This window comes from Pinus tabuliformis, chromosome 9 (assembly GCF_031772625.1).
Source record: "Pinus tabuliformis cultivar Carrire ecotype Pingquan chromosome 9, CPIR1, whole genome shotgun sequence".
Classification (NCBI taxonomy): domain Eukaryota; kingdom Viridiplantae; phylum Streptophyta; class Pinopsida; order Pinales; family Pinaceae; genus Pinus; species Pinus tabuliformis.
In genome coordinates, this window is record NC_142307.1 from 850,162,374 (window position 1) to 850,179,350 (window position 16,977).

Consider the following 16,977-nt stretch of genomic DNA (forward strand, 5'->3'; position numbering starts at 1 on the left):
CGTAAATCACATGTAGAAAACCTTTGTTGACGTGTTTCGAACCAACTTGTCCTGACGATGAACCACACTAGTTGGTTCGAAACACGTCGACAAAGGTTTTCTACATGTGATTTACGCTGAAATTCTTCTTATAACAATCTTTAGATCTTGAAATTTTCTTTTTTAGTGGATTTTGTTTTAAACATAGTAGCATTTCTTGTTAATGTGCAGTAGCATATTTATTTTTATCATTTGTTGATGGGTCATATTTTGTTCTGTAGTTATTGGGCAATGCTTCAATATTAATAGAGTGGCTTCATTTCATGTTTGGTTACTTTTTCAGGAGTTGAGGGGAAGAATAAAATAGAGGATGACAAAATGAAAGAAATTGTATGAATGTTCTGTAATGACCAATGATAGCTCAATAGAATCAAATGAGGGGTGATTAGGGAATACCCTCTCTAGGGACTTCCAGAAATAAAACAATATAGGGAGATATATGAAAGTGAGGGTGGACTCTCCACTATGCAATAGAGAACACCCTTGCAAAGAAAGATAGAGAGAGAGCAAGCGGGGTCACAATGAAAAAATGAATTCATCCAAGCGACCTTTGACTATCATCTTGCCTAGAGGAGAAGCTTGAATCATTGATCAGCATGAAATAATGAATAATATTTCTATTAATGTCTTCTAGAGTAAGGTTTAGACTAGAGGGAACTTGTTGGATAGGGGCTGATGGTTAGGCAATAGGCTGTCAACCCAGAAACTCTCTTAACATCCAAGGTTGACGAGGATTTGTAAGGAGTGAAATTTGGTGTTATCATTTTGTCCATTGGAAATGTGCATTGCATAGGAGTGTGCAAGACACCCTAGGTTGAGTAATCAACCAGGTGGGACACGTCTATAGTAGGGTAACTTGATTTAGAAGGCATCTTTAGATCAATGTTTTACTAAGTTAGGAGGTATAATATCTGTGTGGTTTTAGCATCCCATTTGTTGAGATGAGCAAGAAGGAGGATGTACTCAGTGAGGTTGATTGGAGGGGCAATGCAAGGCCTACTAGACAAAGTTAACCATTTCTGTGAGGGAAATTGTCTTGTCAATTTCCAAAGATAAAGTATTGTCAACTTTCGACTGGAAATCATTAATACATAGATAACATAAGGTAAATTTTATTAATGGCCAAGAATGACCAAATAATAGGTTAATGAGAAAGTGTGAAACTAAAAGATAAATACTACAATGAGAAGAGACCCTGCTCAATATAAAAAATGTGTAACATAAATCAATCATCTTTAATGTGGTTGGGAGATCGGAAACTTTAGGATTCTATTGCCTATTTCATATTGCTCATTACAAAATAGCCTCACATCCTTAAAAATTGCACAAAAATCTGATTTATGGTACTAAGATGTAAGTTTCAGATTTGTGGTTGGCATGTAATCAAGCCGAAAGTAGATAAGTGCTTCAACCAAACCTGTAGGGTTAGATTACTAATTAGGACCAGAACCTGACATCATACCAAAACCTGACATCTAACAATGACATCATACCAAAACTTGTTACTGTTTGCAACATAGTTTCCATGTTAGGCAAAGGGTAATTATCCTTTTTACAAGCCAAATTAAGATTTCTAAAGTCAACACAAAGTCTGATTGTTCCAGTCTTCTTCCTAACAATCACCAAGTTAGAACAACATGATGAATTGATGAGTCTGTGCAATAATCCCAGCTGTAAGCATCTTTTGAAGCTCCTTCTGGACTAAGGGGGCCAACTTAGGATTAATTTTCCTAAGCTTTTGACGAGATGGCTTAGTTTTTTCATCTATCAAAGGGATAGTGTGTTCCACAACATCTTCCTTGTAACCTTTCAACTCATCATACGAAAATGGTAAGACATTTCGATATTCACGAAGCAAATCAATCAATTTCTTTCTTTCTTCACAAGAGGTACCTCTACCAAACTTAATAATCTTCGATCCTTTAGAAGTACCAATATTTATTTCGATGGATTCCCCAAGATCAATTTTCTTTTCTTCATTCCTTTTTGTGGCATCGTGCCTGTCAAAGAGTTGCTCCAAAGCTACTTGACCTTTCAGGGTAGGATTTTTTATATCACCACTTTCAATAGAATTACATCCTTCCTTTTTATAGCCAATATTAAAATCTTCAAATTTCTCTAAATTATTCAAAAAACGAACCACCTGAATGTCATCGTGAAACACTTGCCAATGCTCCACATTATCAGGGATCGAAGGCCTAAAGATAACCTCCATCTTGACTTTATCATTTATTATTCTATTCTATATTTGCAAAGTAGATGCAACCACTGCAAGCCCATCAAGACGGTTATTTTCTTCTCTAGGGATAGTCTCAACTTTCAAGATTAAAAGCATCAAAGAGTTTCATAGTGTCCTAGACATCATTTTTGATATTTCTTAAGTCTATTCTTACATGAAAATTTACCTTTGACCTGCTGAATGATAAGATCTGAATCTCCCTTAACACTAAGTAGTTTTACCTTTAGATCTCTTGCTAATTCAAGACCCAACAAAAGGGCTTCATACTCAGCCACATTATTGGTAGCCTCAAACTCCATCTATAGGCAAACTTGTAAACATGATCAAAGGGAGACTTTTAACACAATCCAACACCTTTACCATGCTTGGACGCTGCACCATCAAAATGCATATGCCATACTTGATTCTTGAAATCATCAATCTTTTCATCCAAAGGAACTATAGAGTTAGACAAGATAGCATAAATCCCAATATTAGGTTGTTCCATTATAACTTCATTATGGGGTCCTCAACATGAAACCTTCTTTTAGGCTCTCTGTTAAGTCTAACAAATCCAGTACCTCTAGGAGAAGGAATCGTAGTGTTGCACCTATTTTGTCACAAGTCCAAGGAAGCAGTTGTACAAAATTTTCAAAGTTCAAAATCATCAGCCAACCAATTCTTATATCATTGTAAACCCAATTTCTTTAAATTGTAATGTAAATAATGGTAGCATGATCGATTATATTATGTGACAACTGAGATAAGCCTATGATTTTGCCAACGCATTCCATCCTAGGAGGTTTTTCGTCTCACCAATCTATGTGTGTTTTTAAACACGGATAATCGACAGAGTTTTTCCCTCCAACTTAACCCCAAAGCTAGGGTGGAATTTTGTAATATTCATTACTAGGAAATTAAGTGATAAACAAAGCAAGCAGACAAACCGACAATCAGAAATGCAAAATAATCATCATACACCCATGAAAGCGCTAGAAATAGAGAACTTATGAGCCATTTTATTAAATCATCATGGGCAAATACAACAGTGAATGGAATGGTGCACCTAGGCTTGTCTCCAACGACAAGCATGACAAAACCCAGGTGAGTAAATGTTGATCTGAGGGCTACCCAACTGCTGCTCCAGACACTGATCTACGCTACCCAGAAACTGTTCTGTTTGCTGGAAACGAAATGTTGGAATCACTACTTCCCGTGCTCAGAAAATTATGAAACTTCAACTCCCTGATCCTTAGCAAAAACCCACCAAAACCCAGGAAGGGTTTGGCCTAGTTCAGACTTCTGAAATTCAACCCCCAAGGAGCGCGTCCTCTACTCAAGCTGACAAACTCAACCTGTCTGAATGAAGCTGGGAAAGCTCTCCAAAACTGCCCCAAATCACTAAGATGTGATCCCTTATGAATTTCCTTCCTTCCCTGATGTGATTCCGATGCTGTGGCTCTCTCCCTCAATGCCCACGTGATGCCCAGTCTGGCCCTTTGCGTAGTCCTCCATGGCTGAGTTTCAAACTGCCTAATTGCTGCACCCACTTGCTCCAAAACTCCTCCCCAAGGCTGACCTCCTAATGTCCTTCAACTCTCCAAGTTTCTCCGGCAAGTGCTGGCCCAATGAAGCTCTGGTCACAACTGCGTGTTCCCTTCTCTACTGGCCTAGAAAAGATGCCCCTACTTAGTGGAGGTGGTGGTGGTGGTCCTCTCTCTGCTAGACTCTCACCGTCTCCCATACCACACTCCTGCTCCACCTCATCCTCCTCGACACTATTTGAGAAGACCTCAATGTAATGTGCTTTGCCAGCAGTGCACCGATGGCCTGGTGCCCAGGGCTCCTGACAAGTAAAGCACAACTTCCTCCTCTTGAGGTCCTTCTGTGTCTCATCATCCAGCTGCCCCCGTCTTTGGGTGGTTCGCTGAGGTGGGGGTCTAGCGTCATTACCCTTCTGGGGGTAGGGGTATGTGCAAGAAAGGGTGCTCGTGCCTTAGGGATGGCCCTGTGTAAATCTTTGGTACACATAACTGTTTCCTGCAGCGTGGAGGGTCTGCGTGACTTCACCAGTGCACACAGGGGCTCGAGTAAGCCCTCTATGAAGGTGTATACCCTCCGAGCGTCTGATAGGTCCGGCGCCGTCACTGAAACTATCAAGAACTATGATATGTACTGTTTTGGGTTGTTTGTTTGGCGAAGTTGGGTTAACTCCCTCAAATGAGCCTCCGGATCCCTCTGGCCAAAGCGCTCCACCGCCCTTCTGGTGAAATCCTCATATGAAGTCACATTGGCATGCCCTAGGGTGGCCAAGCCATGAAACCACCAGTCATGGGCTTCCCCTTCCATGTGCAGTGTGGCCATCTTGATGGCTGCCAGCTCTGTCATCCGATTAAGTTGGAAATATGTGTCCATCTTCTCAACCTAGGCCTGAGCAGTGTACTTGGTAGTGCCATCATATCCTATAGTCCTCTGCAACTCATAGCTCTGCGTGCCCTGCCCTTTATAACCCTTGCTCTTCTCATTCTGCTTGAGGTTACAGAAATCTCTGAAAGAGAGTGCTTCCCTGAAGTCTGCACCCCTGTACTGCCATTCTTTGAAGTGTTCTCCCATTTGTGAAGGGTCTTCGGCCCCTGCTGGTTCAACTTGTGCCAAAGGCACGAAAGAGGGCAGTGTGGCTCGAGTTGGCCCACTCGCTAATGGAGGTTGTGCTGCAGGTGAAGGGTGATCGAATTGTTGAGAGGCCCCCAAAGTCTTCCCAAATAGGAATCCCCTAGGGGTGGTTCTCAAATAAAAAATAAATTGTTGTAAGGTTCAAATTACCATGGGAAAGAAAACATGTCAAAATTACGAAAGGCAAAATGGGTCCATAGGTCCTAGGGGTTGAACCCAATGTTGCACGAAGCGGGAGCGAAGCGGAAGCGTTTTTTGGAAGCGGGGACGCCGAAGCGTCATTTTCCAAAAATCTAGGAAGCGAAGCATCCGCGGAAGCGTCTGCTATACATATATATATTTTATATTTTTTTGCATTTATACTCAAAACAAACATCCCAAATACCAAATTAATTGTAGAAGACATGAAAACATGCATATTTTTGCATAAATCAAGATAGATATAACATCCATTGTACATTAATGATCTAGAATCTAGATTCTAGATTCTTCTCCTCTTGTCTAGCCTTTGCCTCTACCTCGATTGTCTAGGGATATTAGTCAACATTGCCCAATTTTGATCAAACTACCTAATTCAAGACTTAAAATATGGTAGAAAAAGCTTAACATGTTTGATCGATGATTTTGACTTGATTGAAAGGTAATTTTTTGCTAAGGGCGTGCCGCGTGACAAAGGAGTTCAACAATTAACACCACCAACACCAGGGTACATATAGGGCTTGGTGCTCTTGATTAAATGCTAATCGCATACCTTCATACTTGATATAATCTAATGAAATGCCACAATCCCATTGATCCTGAATAACTGAAAACTGTTAAGTCTGCTGAATTTTGAATAGGATATGAAATTCTATTTTCTCCATATGAAGTCCAATGAGGCTGGAACCACTCTCAAACATTCTGAGTCATTTCATGGTAATGTTAAAAATTTAAGTAAAAGGATGAAAATGAAAAATAAAGGAGAATGTCACTTTTACTTTAAGAATTTAACATTACCATGAGGGAGCATCTGCTATATTTATATTTTTTTTTGCTTTCATTTGTCACCCTAACCCAAGGTGGACCCACCCCCAACAAGCAAACTCACCTAAAATTAAAAAAAAAATTGAAAAAAAAACGATTTTCTAAATGCTTTTCCGGAAGCTTTTCTGGAAGCGTACGGAAGCGTCTGGGAAGCGTCTGGGAAGCGCCGTACGAAGCGCGCTTCGGAAGCGCCAGCGCTTCCAAATTTCCAGGAAGCGGCTAAAAAAGCCGAAGCGGCGCTTCCGAATTTCGGAAGCGCGCTTTCGGCCAAGCTTCCTAGGCGCTTCCATACGGGACGCGCTTCGGGGCTTGGAACCGGGGGGGGGGGGCCTCGTGCAACACTGGTTGAACCTACGCTCTGATACCAAGTGTAGGGACCTTCCCTATGATGCCATTTACACATGTATATATTGATTTTTTTTTTTTTAATTACAAACTAAACTCAAGACAATAGAAACAAGTTATTAGATACATGAGACCATGCTCTATTTTATTAACAAATAAGTGGTGCAGTCTAAGTTACTGTATTGCAAATAATAAGCAAATAAAGGTTTCCTTTCAAAACTAATCATCCATTAGCAACATCCAATATGAGAATCACATAATAATTAAAGGCACATCAAACATGAGAATCATATAAATTTTTTTAAGGCACATACATCAATAGTCCATAGATTTACAATTATACCTCATATCCTTCACTTTCACAATATGATAATTGTATACAATAAATAAGCATGTAAGAAAACTTACGGAAACCCAAGATACCGTGTACCAAAGGGGTCGAGTCTCGATCACAACTTTGTTGGTTCTTCCGCTACCTTGTTGCTTTCCGCGTACACGTGTGAAGGATATTGCGTCTTGACCGAACGTTGTTAACTCATCAGTTGACCTCCCAAATTACTCCTTGGGTACTCTTCTTCCTCAAGGATCTTTGAGCTGCAATGGGGCTGTAAACTAGAAAATGGAGGAGAGCACTCTTGGCTCAAGAGTTCTTCTCTCTAATGGCCTCCACTAGACCAAACTCATTATAGACTCAATAGTCACTATCACAATAGCATTATGCAATTCATCCAATAGTAGGACAAAATGTGATCCTTCTCCCATAGCTTGTTCCTTCTTTTATAGGAGGCTTCATAGGTGACACTTGTCACTTCATGCAAAAACAATTATTTTTATTAATCTAAAATTTTGATTATTCACCCATCCATGTGTCAGCCTCTCACCAAGGCTCTCCTAAATTGTTTACTTAAATTATTAAAAAGCCTAATTTCCCTCACCCCAACATGACTCCCTATTTCTTCTCCTACTTGTCTCTTGATCCCCCCTTTTTAATCCCTTGTGTTCATTACTGAAGTTAATTGGTAAATCTCATATTTGGTTCCCCAACTACACCCTAGCTTATTTCAAGTTGATCTCTTGGACAAAGATCTTTATGTTGTAACTAGGTTCGGTCTTCATAATTGTAATTGAAGTCAAAATGTAATATATTTGTCAAAATAAAAGCAAAAAGAATTTTTATTATTATTGAATTGACTTATTAAAGCATGGGTTTCATGCTTGGGTCAAATGTATAGGTGAAGCCTTCATTGTAGGCTTTAGGTTATTGTCAAAATCAGTTTGTGAAGACTCCTCCATCCATCAAAGTCTCCTTGCTATTGAAAGAATTTTCATCAAGTCGGCTTCCATAATGTGATCACATGTTGGCCTATGTAGACACAATTGTTCGGATACTCATGTTGGCTCAATTATATTGTACAACCTCTATATATATAAGCATAGGGTCTTCACATTAACCTCACCACAAAGAAGTTCGGATAGGGATTTTAGAGACATATGTTTCAGTGTCTTTACAGTGAAAAGTTCATATATCACAGTGTGCATAGTTCAGAACTTCGGATGACTTCAGCTCAGTGCTATTTCAGAAGGAGAGGTTCATTGTCATTACAAAGATGAACTCGCATTACAGTGACTATAGGATTTGGTGCTATCACAATGACCTCAATTCAGTGCTCTCACATAACCACAGTGACCACAATTTAGTGCTCTCACATAACCACAATAACCTCATCTCGGTGCTAGTACAGTGACTTTAGTTTGGTGCTATTACAGGGTTGCTTTCACAGTATCTCGGTGCTATAACAGTAAACAAAGGAGCTCAGATTGGTTGCAGAGGTGATCTCTTCATAGACAAGTGTGAAGAAGGCTGACTGCTATAGGAGCAATAGAACTGAAGCATGACAAGGCTGACTTGATGGATGGGGTAGTCTTGAGTCTAAGTTGTAAGGGTCTTGGTCATCTTGAATCTATTGGAGGAAGAATTTTGACTGGGTTTTCCCCTAGAGTGGGGTTTTTCCCCAATAGCGTGCGTTCATCTTGTGTTCTCTTCTATTTGTTGCTTGGCATTAGTCTTGATAATATGAAATGATAAATTGAATGAAAGAATAATAATAATAAGCCATCAGAAGATAATGTCATAATAAGAGAAATTGTTCAACTGCCGCTATTTGGATTTCTCAACACTTGCCACGTGTAGGTTCTCTCATGAAACTAAATTTCTTAAATTTTAAATTATTATTATTTAATTTCATACATCACCCTCTTTTCTTAATGAGGTTAAACTAATCTTGGATTAATGTTAACTCTATTTCCCCTCCCCTTTTGCTATTAGAATAGTTATATATTTTGGAGTTATTTTTAATGTACACTATCTACCTAAGATTTTCCAAAAGTGAGAATGGTAGAGTTACTCAATAGGCCCAATTTTTATAATTCTTCCTATTTTCTCTTTGTTCCAAGGTTTACCCTTGATTTAGTTAATTTGATTCTAAAACCTCTCTTACTACATGGTGTGAATTAGTGCTGATCATTGTATGAGTATCAACCCTTAATTATCTTTTAGTTTTTTCTTCTTGATGCCGAGCCTACCAAGTTGGTTGTGCCCTTCAAGAAATTCCCTTGAAGTTAAAAGGGTGCCATGCCACTTGCCCTTCAGGCATCCTGTGACTTTGAGGGGAAAAACTGGGCACGACAACGGAGACCATTGTCTACTCCTATGTCACCCTCTATAGTGAGACTAATGTTGCTAGGGATCAAGGAATCCATTTTGATGCACACCCCCCAATAAATCCTCGTGAGTAACCTAATCAGAGGTCTGCTCCCACAACATCGTGTTTTTCAAGGCGAAGGTATTCCAACACCTTTGAACCCTAAGTCATGGTGGGAGTGCTAGTGGGTGAAATTAGGGACACTGTCCCACCCCTCCCATGAAGTTCCATCTATCTGTACAACCCTATCACCCATGTGTGAGTCGTTCGACCAAGAAACTCACTTATGTCTGCAACCACTAACATGCCATCGATAATCATAGCAAAATATAAATTTGAACTAAAATTTTTTGAGACAATAGTATGTAATTCAATCAATCTAGAGGTTGTTGGTTCATCACATGCAAGTGCATCTGGGTGGTCTCTTGCCACACTCAATAATCATCAGTAATATCTATTCATAATGTTAGTCATCAATATAATTGTGTATGCTAAATCATCATCATGACATAATCATCAACATAATCGCTAATTGTAAGCAAGAAGCTAATGTAAACAAGACAACATAATGAATCCATCATATGATTAGACATAGTCATCAAACAGGTCCATCACAACCATTATCATCATAACATCAAACTAACATATAACAATTATTATCACATCCACTAATAGTAAAAGTCAAATAACCAGATCCTTGACTTGAGGTATTCAAAGAATAATGTATGACCCCTAAGGCTATATCAAGGCTTATGTAATATTAGGGTAGGTCAACTAGAGTGGGGAACTACGTAAATCATCACTCCTGGATTTTGGCCTCCTTTAGAGAGCTCAACTTAGCCTTTTGTAAGCTCACTACTTGTGAATATGTGTTCTTTTTGTAGCTATTGCTATTGGAGATTGATTTTTGTTTTGGAGATGCCTTTTGGTATTCAAAGAAGGTATTTGGAAGAATTGTAAGTTTAATTGCAAGTTTTATTATTTTCATGTGATTAATTAATGCTATGGTTTTTTTGTTCCATGTCTAAATGCATATTATTTATGGGAAATCTTAGTTGATTGTTGGATATGAAATTTATTTTCCTTGAAATCCATAGGGGACCTCCTAGAGAGCTTCCCCTATTTAATTTCATCCCTCACAAAAAAGATAGCTAGTCTTTGTTCAAGTGAAAACAAGGTTTTCCCCCTTACTCCAAACATTAATTCATTTTCTCTTAAATTTAGCCGCAAAGACTCCATCACCCAAGTAGGGATAGGCACTGGTCTCTTTGGTGTTCGTATAAAACTACAAAAACTTCAAAATTTTCATTCGTTTTAGTTTTCTAAGCCCTTCAAGGCAAGCTGCTAGGGATATTTGTAGGGCTGAATTCAATTAGGGCACTGGTAAGTGAATGTTGGAGCTAAAGAGGATTGAATTTAACCTTATAGAGCTGTATCACTCAAAATTTTGCATTTTACATGGTTAAATTTGCCCTAGAAAGGCTGACATCATCTTCTCTAAATAATTCATACCCTAGAAAAAGCCTAACCCTAGTTAGGGCTTCAACTTAGGGTTCAATTTGAGGTTTGCTTTCTCCTTTGTTGATTATGTCATTTGCAAATCCTTTGTTTGGTGCATGTATGCCTAGTAATTCCTTTACTAATATACATCTTAAAACCCTAGGTCATATGTGCCTCTTTAGGGCTTGGTATATAATACACCATTCCTATACAAAAGGAATTGTGTCTTTGTCCATTGAAGAGTATCCTTACCTATATTTACATAAGCTTGAGTCATATATATTATAACCTAGAATACCCCTTAGGTGAGATCACTAGGAAGCCTCCCTTGTGCAATTCCACTAAAGAGTAGGAGGAAGATTGTTGAGGTGACAGTGGCAATCTCCCTCATTGTTGCAACATGGTCTAGCCTTTGCCTTGTGAGTCCTCTCACAATGCTTGCTCGATTTTGAGGCAACAACCATGCTGACCAACTATTTTATTGGAAAAAACATAGCACAGTTTTGGAGGAAATTGAAGTTTGGTGGACGAAATTTTGCTAGCCCCTCTTTACCAGCAAAAAAAGTCGCAAGTGGCATTAGTGAACTTATTTATGCATTTAAAATTTTAACATAATGAAAAACAGTGTGATTTAATGTACAAAATTCCAAAGCCCTATATTATTGTCTATGCATGAATCATTGATGAAATCTTCAACAAGAGCTACATTCGTTTATTCTAGTTGTATTTTCCCTGTCATAGGATTTTGAATTTATTGTGGGGATCTATTCAGTTGTGTGGCCATAACTTATTGCAATGCTCATATCTAAAACTGTAATGGTCCTTGCCCGCATTATGTAAGTGCAGTACATTATAATTATTTAATTTGCAATGACTCTCCTATGATGTCCTAAAGAAGACAAATGAAGATTCCATTTTCTCGTAAGTGACATTTAAACAATTTTTGTTCATTTTGCTTTTAAAATTTTACTACCTTGTATAGAAATCCATTCTTGTAGCCAACAGAATTTTGTGTTTTGATAGGGCTTGTGGAAGCTGCTTTTGCAACCTTTTTTTGTATAAAAGGCATTTTGTTTACATATGATGAAAATTTTAACAGTCATAATAGGAAGTTTTTATTCCAAAAAATGAAGAAAAAGAAATGCATTCTTACCTGGTTCCATTTGTTCAAATTATCTCCAATTTTCAGAATCATTGTTTTCCATATTGGTTCTTGGAAAAATGAACAAATTTAGTATATTGCTATTGAAGTAACAATTACTTGATAAAGTCAACCACATTGTTGATGGCAGGTTGATGTGATTGAATCTCAGTGGAATCTTTTACAAGAGCGTGTTGAAGCATCTGAGGATTTTACTGAACTTGTCAGATTTCATCAAGAGTGCGCATATTACTTTCCCCTCTTAAGATGAACTCTATCAGGGGTAGCACAAAGTTTGTTATTATTTATTATTGTATTTTCTTAAGAAGCCACACTCATTTTTTAAGTGTGTTCTTTAGTTAATAGATCACCGGTATTGACAAATGTGGCATTTTGTTTGGTTCCGGATAAAAGCATTCTATATTTCTTAGATGGTAATTTTATTTCTCTTAGTTCCTTGATTATGTTAAATCTTTCTAGAGAGAGTAAATTTAATTGCACAGTTATCTTTATAAGTTAATACACATGCCATAATGCCAAATTGATTGTGATATATCATTTTAGTAAAGTATGTGAATACAATTTTGAATATTTCTCAAAATCGAAACATGCAGAAAATGGTTTTGCAAACATTGACATTGACAAAAAAACTGGTGAGGGTCTTGAGCTTGAGACATCAGAAACAATATAGAAATATTTAAAAATTCAACAATTCATGGCACAAAAATATATTCCATTTTTTTCAATTTAAAGAAATGCAAATTAACAACATCAAATGATCACATCGCCACAAATACACAAAAACATTGATATTCAAGATGCATAACATGCCAAAAGATACATCAAACATTAATTGTTGATATTGAAACCTGATAGATGTCCAATCAATACTCAAAATTGAATACACAATAAAAGTTACATCAAATATATAATAAATGTATGTCATCACCATAAGTCATCTACAATGGTCAATCTCGTAAGCTAGCTCATGGTTGCCTTTCCCTTTTTATATGCAAGGGAAATGGCTTGTCCTTAGCTAAAGTGAAACGACTATTGGTGGGTGTTTCACTCTATGTTGAAGGTAGCATTGAGGCTGCCACATCAACCTTTTCACTCTTAGTATTCTCCTTGTTCCACCTAAGAACTCTAAATCATCCTTCCATGCCTTATGCTTATGCTTCTCCTCCTTTAGTTACTCAGATGCCTCCTTTATAAAGCTGCTTGATGCACTAAGACATCTCATGAATGTCATCCAAGGGAATGCCATTCACATCAATGGGTCTCTCAAGCTGTTTCACTCACAACAGGAGATTGTAGTAGATGTAAACCATCACATCAAGGTGTTAATAATCTAACTTGTGAGAGCATCATAATAAATTCAATGAGTCTTGAGGGTTACATGAAATGTTGTAGGGTCATAAATTATAAGAAATTAATTTCTAACTTGTTGCATTTCTTTGTGTGTATTTTTTCAAATACACCTCAATTGCACTTGCAACCTGAAGTGGTACAAGGTTGTCTGAACACCTAAAGGACAAATTTCCTTAAAACTGGTGATTTTCCACCAAGCATCTACAACAAAGATGAAAGAAAGAGGAAAACACTTGAATTGCATTCCAATCTAGTAGCAAATTGGAAATAAAGAAAACATGGAATTAAATTTCAAATCGCTTACTTTGCCTTAAGGTTTTTGTTTATTTGACAACAATATCAAGGCCAAGTTGTCCTTTGACATTCCTGTATAGCTCCTTTGCTCAATTAATGGTGATGTAGTTAGCTAGATGAGATCAGGTACCTTCCTTTGAAGGCAGGTATGGAACCCTTGCATAACCTAACCATCAAAATCAAAATCACAAGGGCAAGAAAAAGTTAAGGTTGAGGAGAAGCACTGCTAGATGAATAGGATGATGGAGCATTTTGTTCCATTATTCATTCTTCAAACACTAGATCATTAGATATTTTTCAAGGCCTCATGATAAAATTGGATAGCTTCTTTGGCCCTAACCATTGCCCCATACAAGTAGCCCATTATGGGCTTTTCTTGATCAACCAAGTGAAGAACCTTTACCAAAGATTCAATAACTTTGTAGACCTCCTAGATGCCTTCCTAGGAATCTTGGTACACTAGTTTAGTAACGAATTTGCTTTATTGATTCTTGCTAAGCATGCTAACATGCTACGCATGAATAATGAACCATCCTTTTCATATCGAACATGCAATAGATGAGAGATTGAAGATAAATGAAGTTGGTGGAAAACCTTGTGATGGAAGGACACACCAACTCCCTTTTTCCTATGAATCTCTTCATTAGGCTAAGAAAAATGCATGGTTATACATGAGTTTTGTGATGCACTAGATGACTTAGTGACCTCCTTGATAATGTAGATTTTGCGCACATCCTCAAGCATCAAATTGATTCAATGGGTGACTCGTGGAGTTCAAAATAATGTGGGGTGCCTTTCTTGTAACATCTTGTTGATGACCAAATAATTAGCGATGTTATTTGTTGTGACCTACACAACATGTTGTACATTTTCATCTTGCACAAACTCTTTAAAAATTCACAAATTAATGACACTTTTTTAATGTGCATATATGCATCAATGTATTTCTTAAAAGTTGTACCAAGAATTTAAGGAGGTCTTTCCCTACCCATTTTTCCAGCCATCATATATGACCTTGTAGCTAGTGGCTTCATAGGACTATGTTAGGTCCTTCAATCTAGTAGAGACATTGACCTTGACCTTTTGAAGGATCGTCTCTTACAACTTTTCATAGGTGCTTTATAACCTTGGGCCAACAATAATGACAATGTCAAACAAATCTTGGTAGAACAAATTGTTCATGTAATCGTAAATTGTAAATTGCTCTGTAGATAACACCTTCTAACGACCGTGTTTGCTTCTTCTTTATACTTTCTTTTAACCATTGATCTAGGAGAAGGTTGTGCCCCAAGGTTGGTTCTTGTACCAAATAAAGGCGAGGACCTTATGGAGGTGAACTTGTGAAATCCCTCTCATTGTTTGTACTCTTGTATATGCTTGTGGTTCTAGCCACTTCAACAGGAATTTCAAGTTGGAGTATGGCTTTGTTTTCCTTTGTCTTCTCATTTTCATGAATAGATCGATGGCAACTTGCATGATTTCTAAGTTTAAACTAGGACATATGTCAACCCTAATGTCCTTGGATTCTAGAAAGGTGGTATTTCGAGTGGCGGTTCCTTCTTGTCATAAATTTTCTACATAGCTAGTAAGTAAACTTTTGTTATTTTGGCCTACCTTTACATTCACCATACTGTCAAAGTGGGTCTTGTTACACCTGATGTCAATAGCGGTACATACAAACACTTTGCAGTATTTATCATCACCATTGTAAGCTCAAGGTCACAAGTCAAAAACCATGTAAAAACCATGTGAGGCCTTGTATCAGGTATCCTAAATGTGTGTCTTTTGAGTCTATATCTTGTTGTCTTGGTTGGACCATGGATGGTCCCTTGAAGTTTCACTTTGGGTTACTCTTTTCCTGTACAAGATTGGATTGCCTTGGGTGAACTCTCTTGCGAACTCATGGTTTTATGGGAGACTACATTTGTGGGGGTGATCACTTGTGTATGGACTAGTCCAACCGTCCATGTCAAGGTGCACCTATGTCATCTATAATGTTGGAAATATTGTTGTCATTTATGTTAAAGACATGGGGAGACTATTGATGTCGAAGATAAAGATTGCAAGATGTGGATTGCTAGAAATATTATTTTTGGACTTTTGATGCCCAATTTGTATACCCTATATTTGAAGGCCTTTTAAAGTTTTTACTCTATAGACTTAGCTCGAATGTGAGCATTGTTGATTTTCTAGGTCAATCAAGACTAGAAATTTTTTCAAATTGATAACTACTTGCGATTTTACAATTAGTCTTCTTTTAACATTCTAATCATTAAGTAGTTATACATGAAAAAATTCAACCATTCACTTTCTTCAAGAGAGCAATATAGATCACAGTAAATAGTAAAGCAAGAGACAAGAGAAACCTATATTTAGGCTAGTAACCGGGGCAAAACTCACAAGGGGAAAACCCAACAATCTTTCCATAGAAAGAGAGGGTTTAGTGCATCAAAGTGTACATCAAAATATTCCAACAAGATTCCAATTTTCTTGACCTCAACAAAGACAAAGTCAAACTGATCACAGGAGAGAAAAAATACAGTGAACACTGGTCAAAGTCAAGTCTACAACAAAGGGCATAATTTCAGCCTGAGGTAGCTTAGAACAGAGAGTCGAAATTCAGTCAAAACCATAGTCAACGAACCAAAGAGAATCTCGTTCAATATCTCAAGGTTGACCTGCGGTCAATGAGCCTAAAAAAAGGTGCAATTCAGTCAACTTCAGTCAACGATCCTCAGAAAGCCTTGGCCTCCAAAAATAGTCATCAATTCGGTCAAGCAGAGAGCAAAGAAACAAAGTCAAAACTGGTCAAGGAAGATGTTATAAAGGCTGGTCAACACAAAAGTCAAATCTTCTTGTCCTCTCGTTCGCACGTGTGAACTTCTTTCTATTTCAGATCGAATAATGAGATGCCAAAATGAGCTCCATTGAACTTGTATTTATATGTGTCTTAGTAGGATGTATTTCACCATGTGGGGCCAACTTGGTCAACAAACAAAATCAAATTTTCTCTTATAATTTGCCAATGAAATACTAACCATAGCTACCAAATTTTTCAACAAGCATAAGATATATGGTTGAAAAGATTTTTTTGACGCCTTTCCAATGGTACATGGCACTCCCTCTAACTCCATAAGAATGAGGAGATATGAATGTTTTTGTTAGGTCGACTTCGCCAATTTTACAAGTCGCCCCCATAAGTGAACGTAGAAACAATACGAATAAAGGAGAGATGAGCACATTTGAAGTGTATCAAGGCAAGAAGAGATCTAAGGTGCATAAGAGATGTTGGGGAATACTCTTGTGGTTTTAGAGGTAGAGAAAAAATGTGATTTGTGGAGTGAATGTGTCATATTGGCAATTTCACTATAACGTTTCAGACAATGAAATTTTTGAGGATATGGAGGCAGGATATTCATGTACATGTGGTAAACATTTTAGGCATTGTTTTTTATACTTTGTGAGATATGCTCTATGGAAGTTAGGGTTTGTGATTGATTTAGAAATCTATTTCAAATGAGTCATCTTGGGATTTTTGCTATAACTTAAGTTCTGGGATGTTTTGGACTATGGAATTTTGAAGAAGTGGATGTGATATCTGTTGAGAAACCAAGTGTAATGAAATATGACACTTAATTCCTCTTCTTGATAATTACTTGTGAATATTAAAT

At 37.6% G+C, this 16,977-nt stretch overlaps 1 protein-coding gene across 1 annotated transcript in view; it reads left to right on the top strand.

Moving 5' to 3' along the window:
* LOC149151455 (gamma-tubulin complex component 4-like) overlaps positions 1-16,977 on the top strand; it is a 447,891-nt gene that overhangs the window by 282,324 nt on the left and 148,590 nt on the right. Inside the window, exon 13 of the mRNA XM_089443163.1 lies at positions 11,793-11,881. Within this exon, the coding sequence (XP_089299289.1) occupies positions 11,793-11,881 (89 nt within the window). The remainder of the gene's footprint in view (positions 1-11,792; positions 11,882-16,977) is intronic.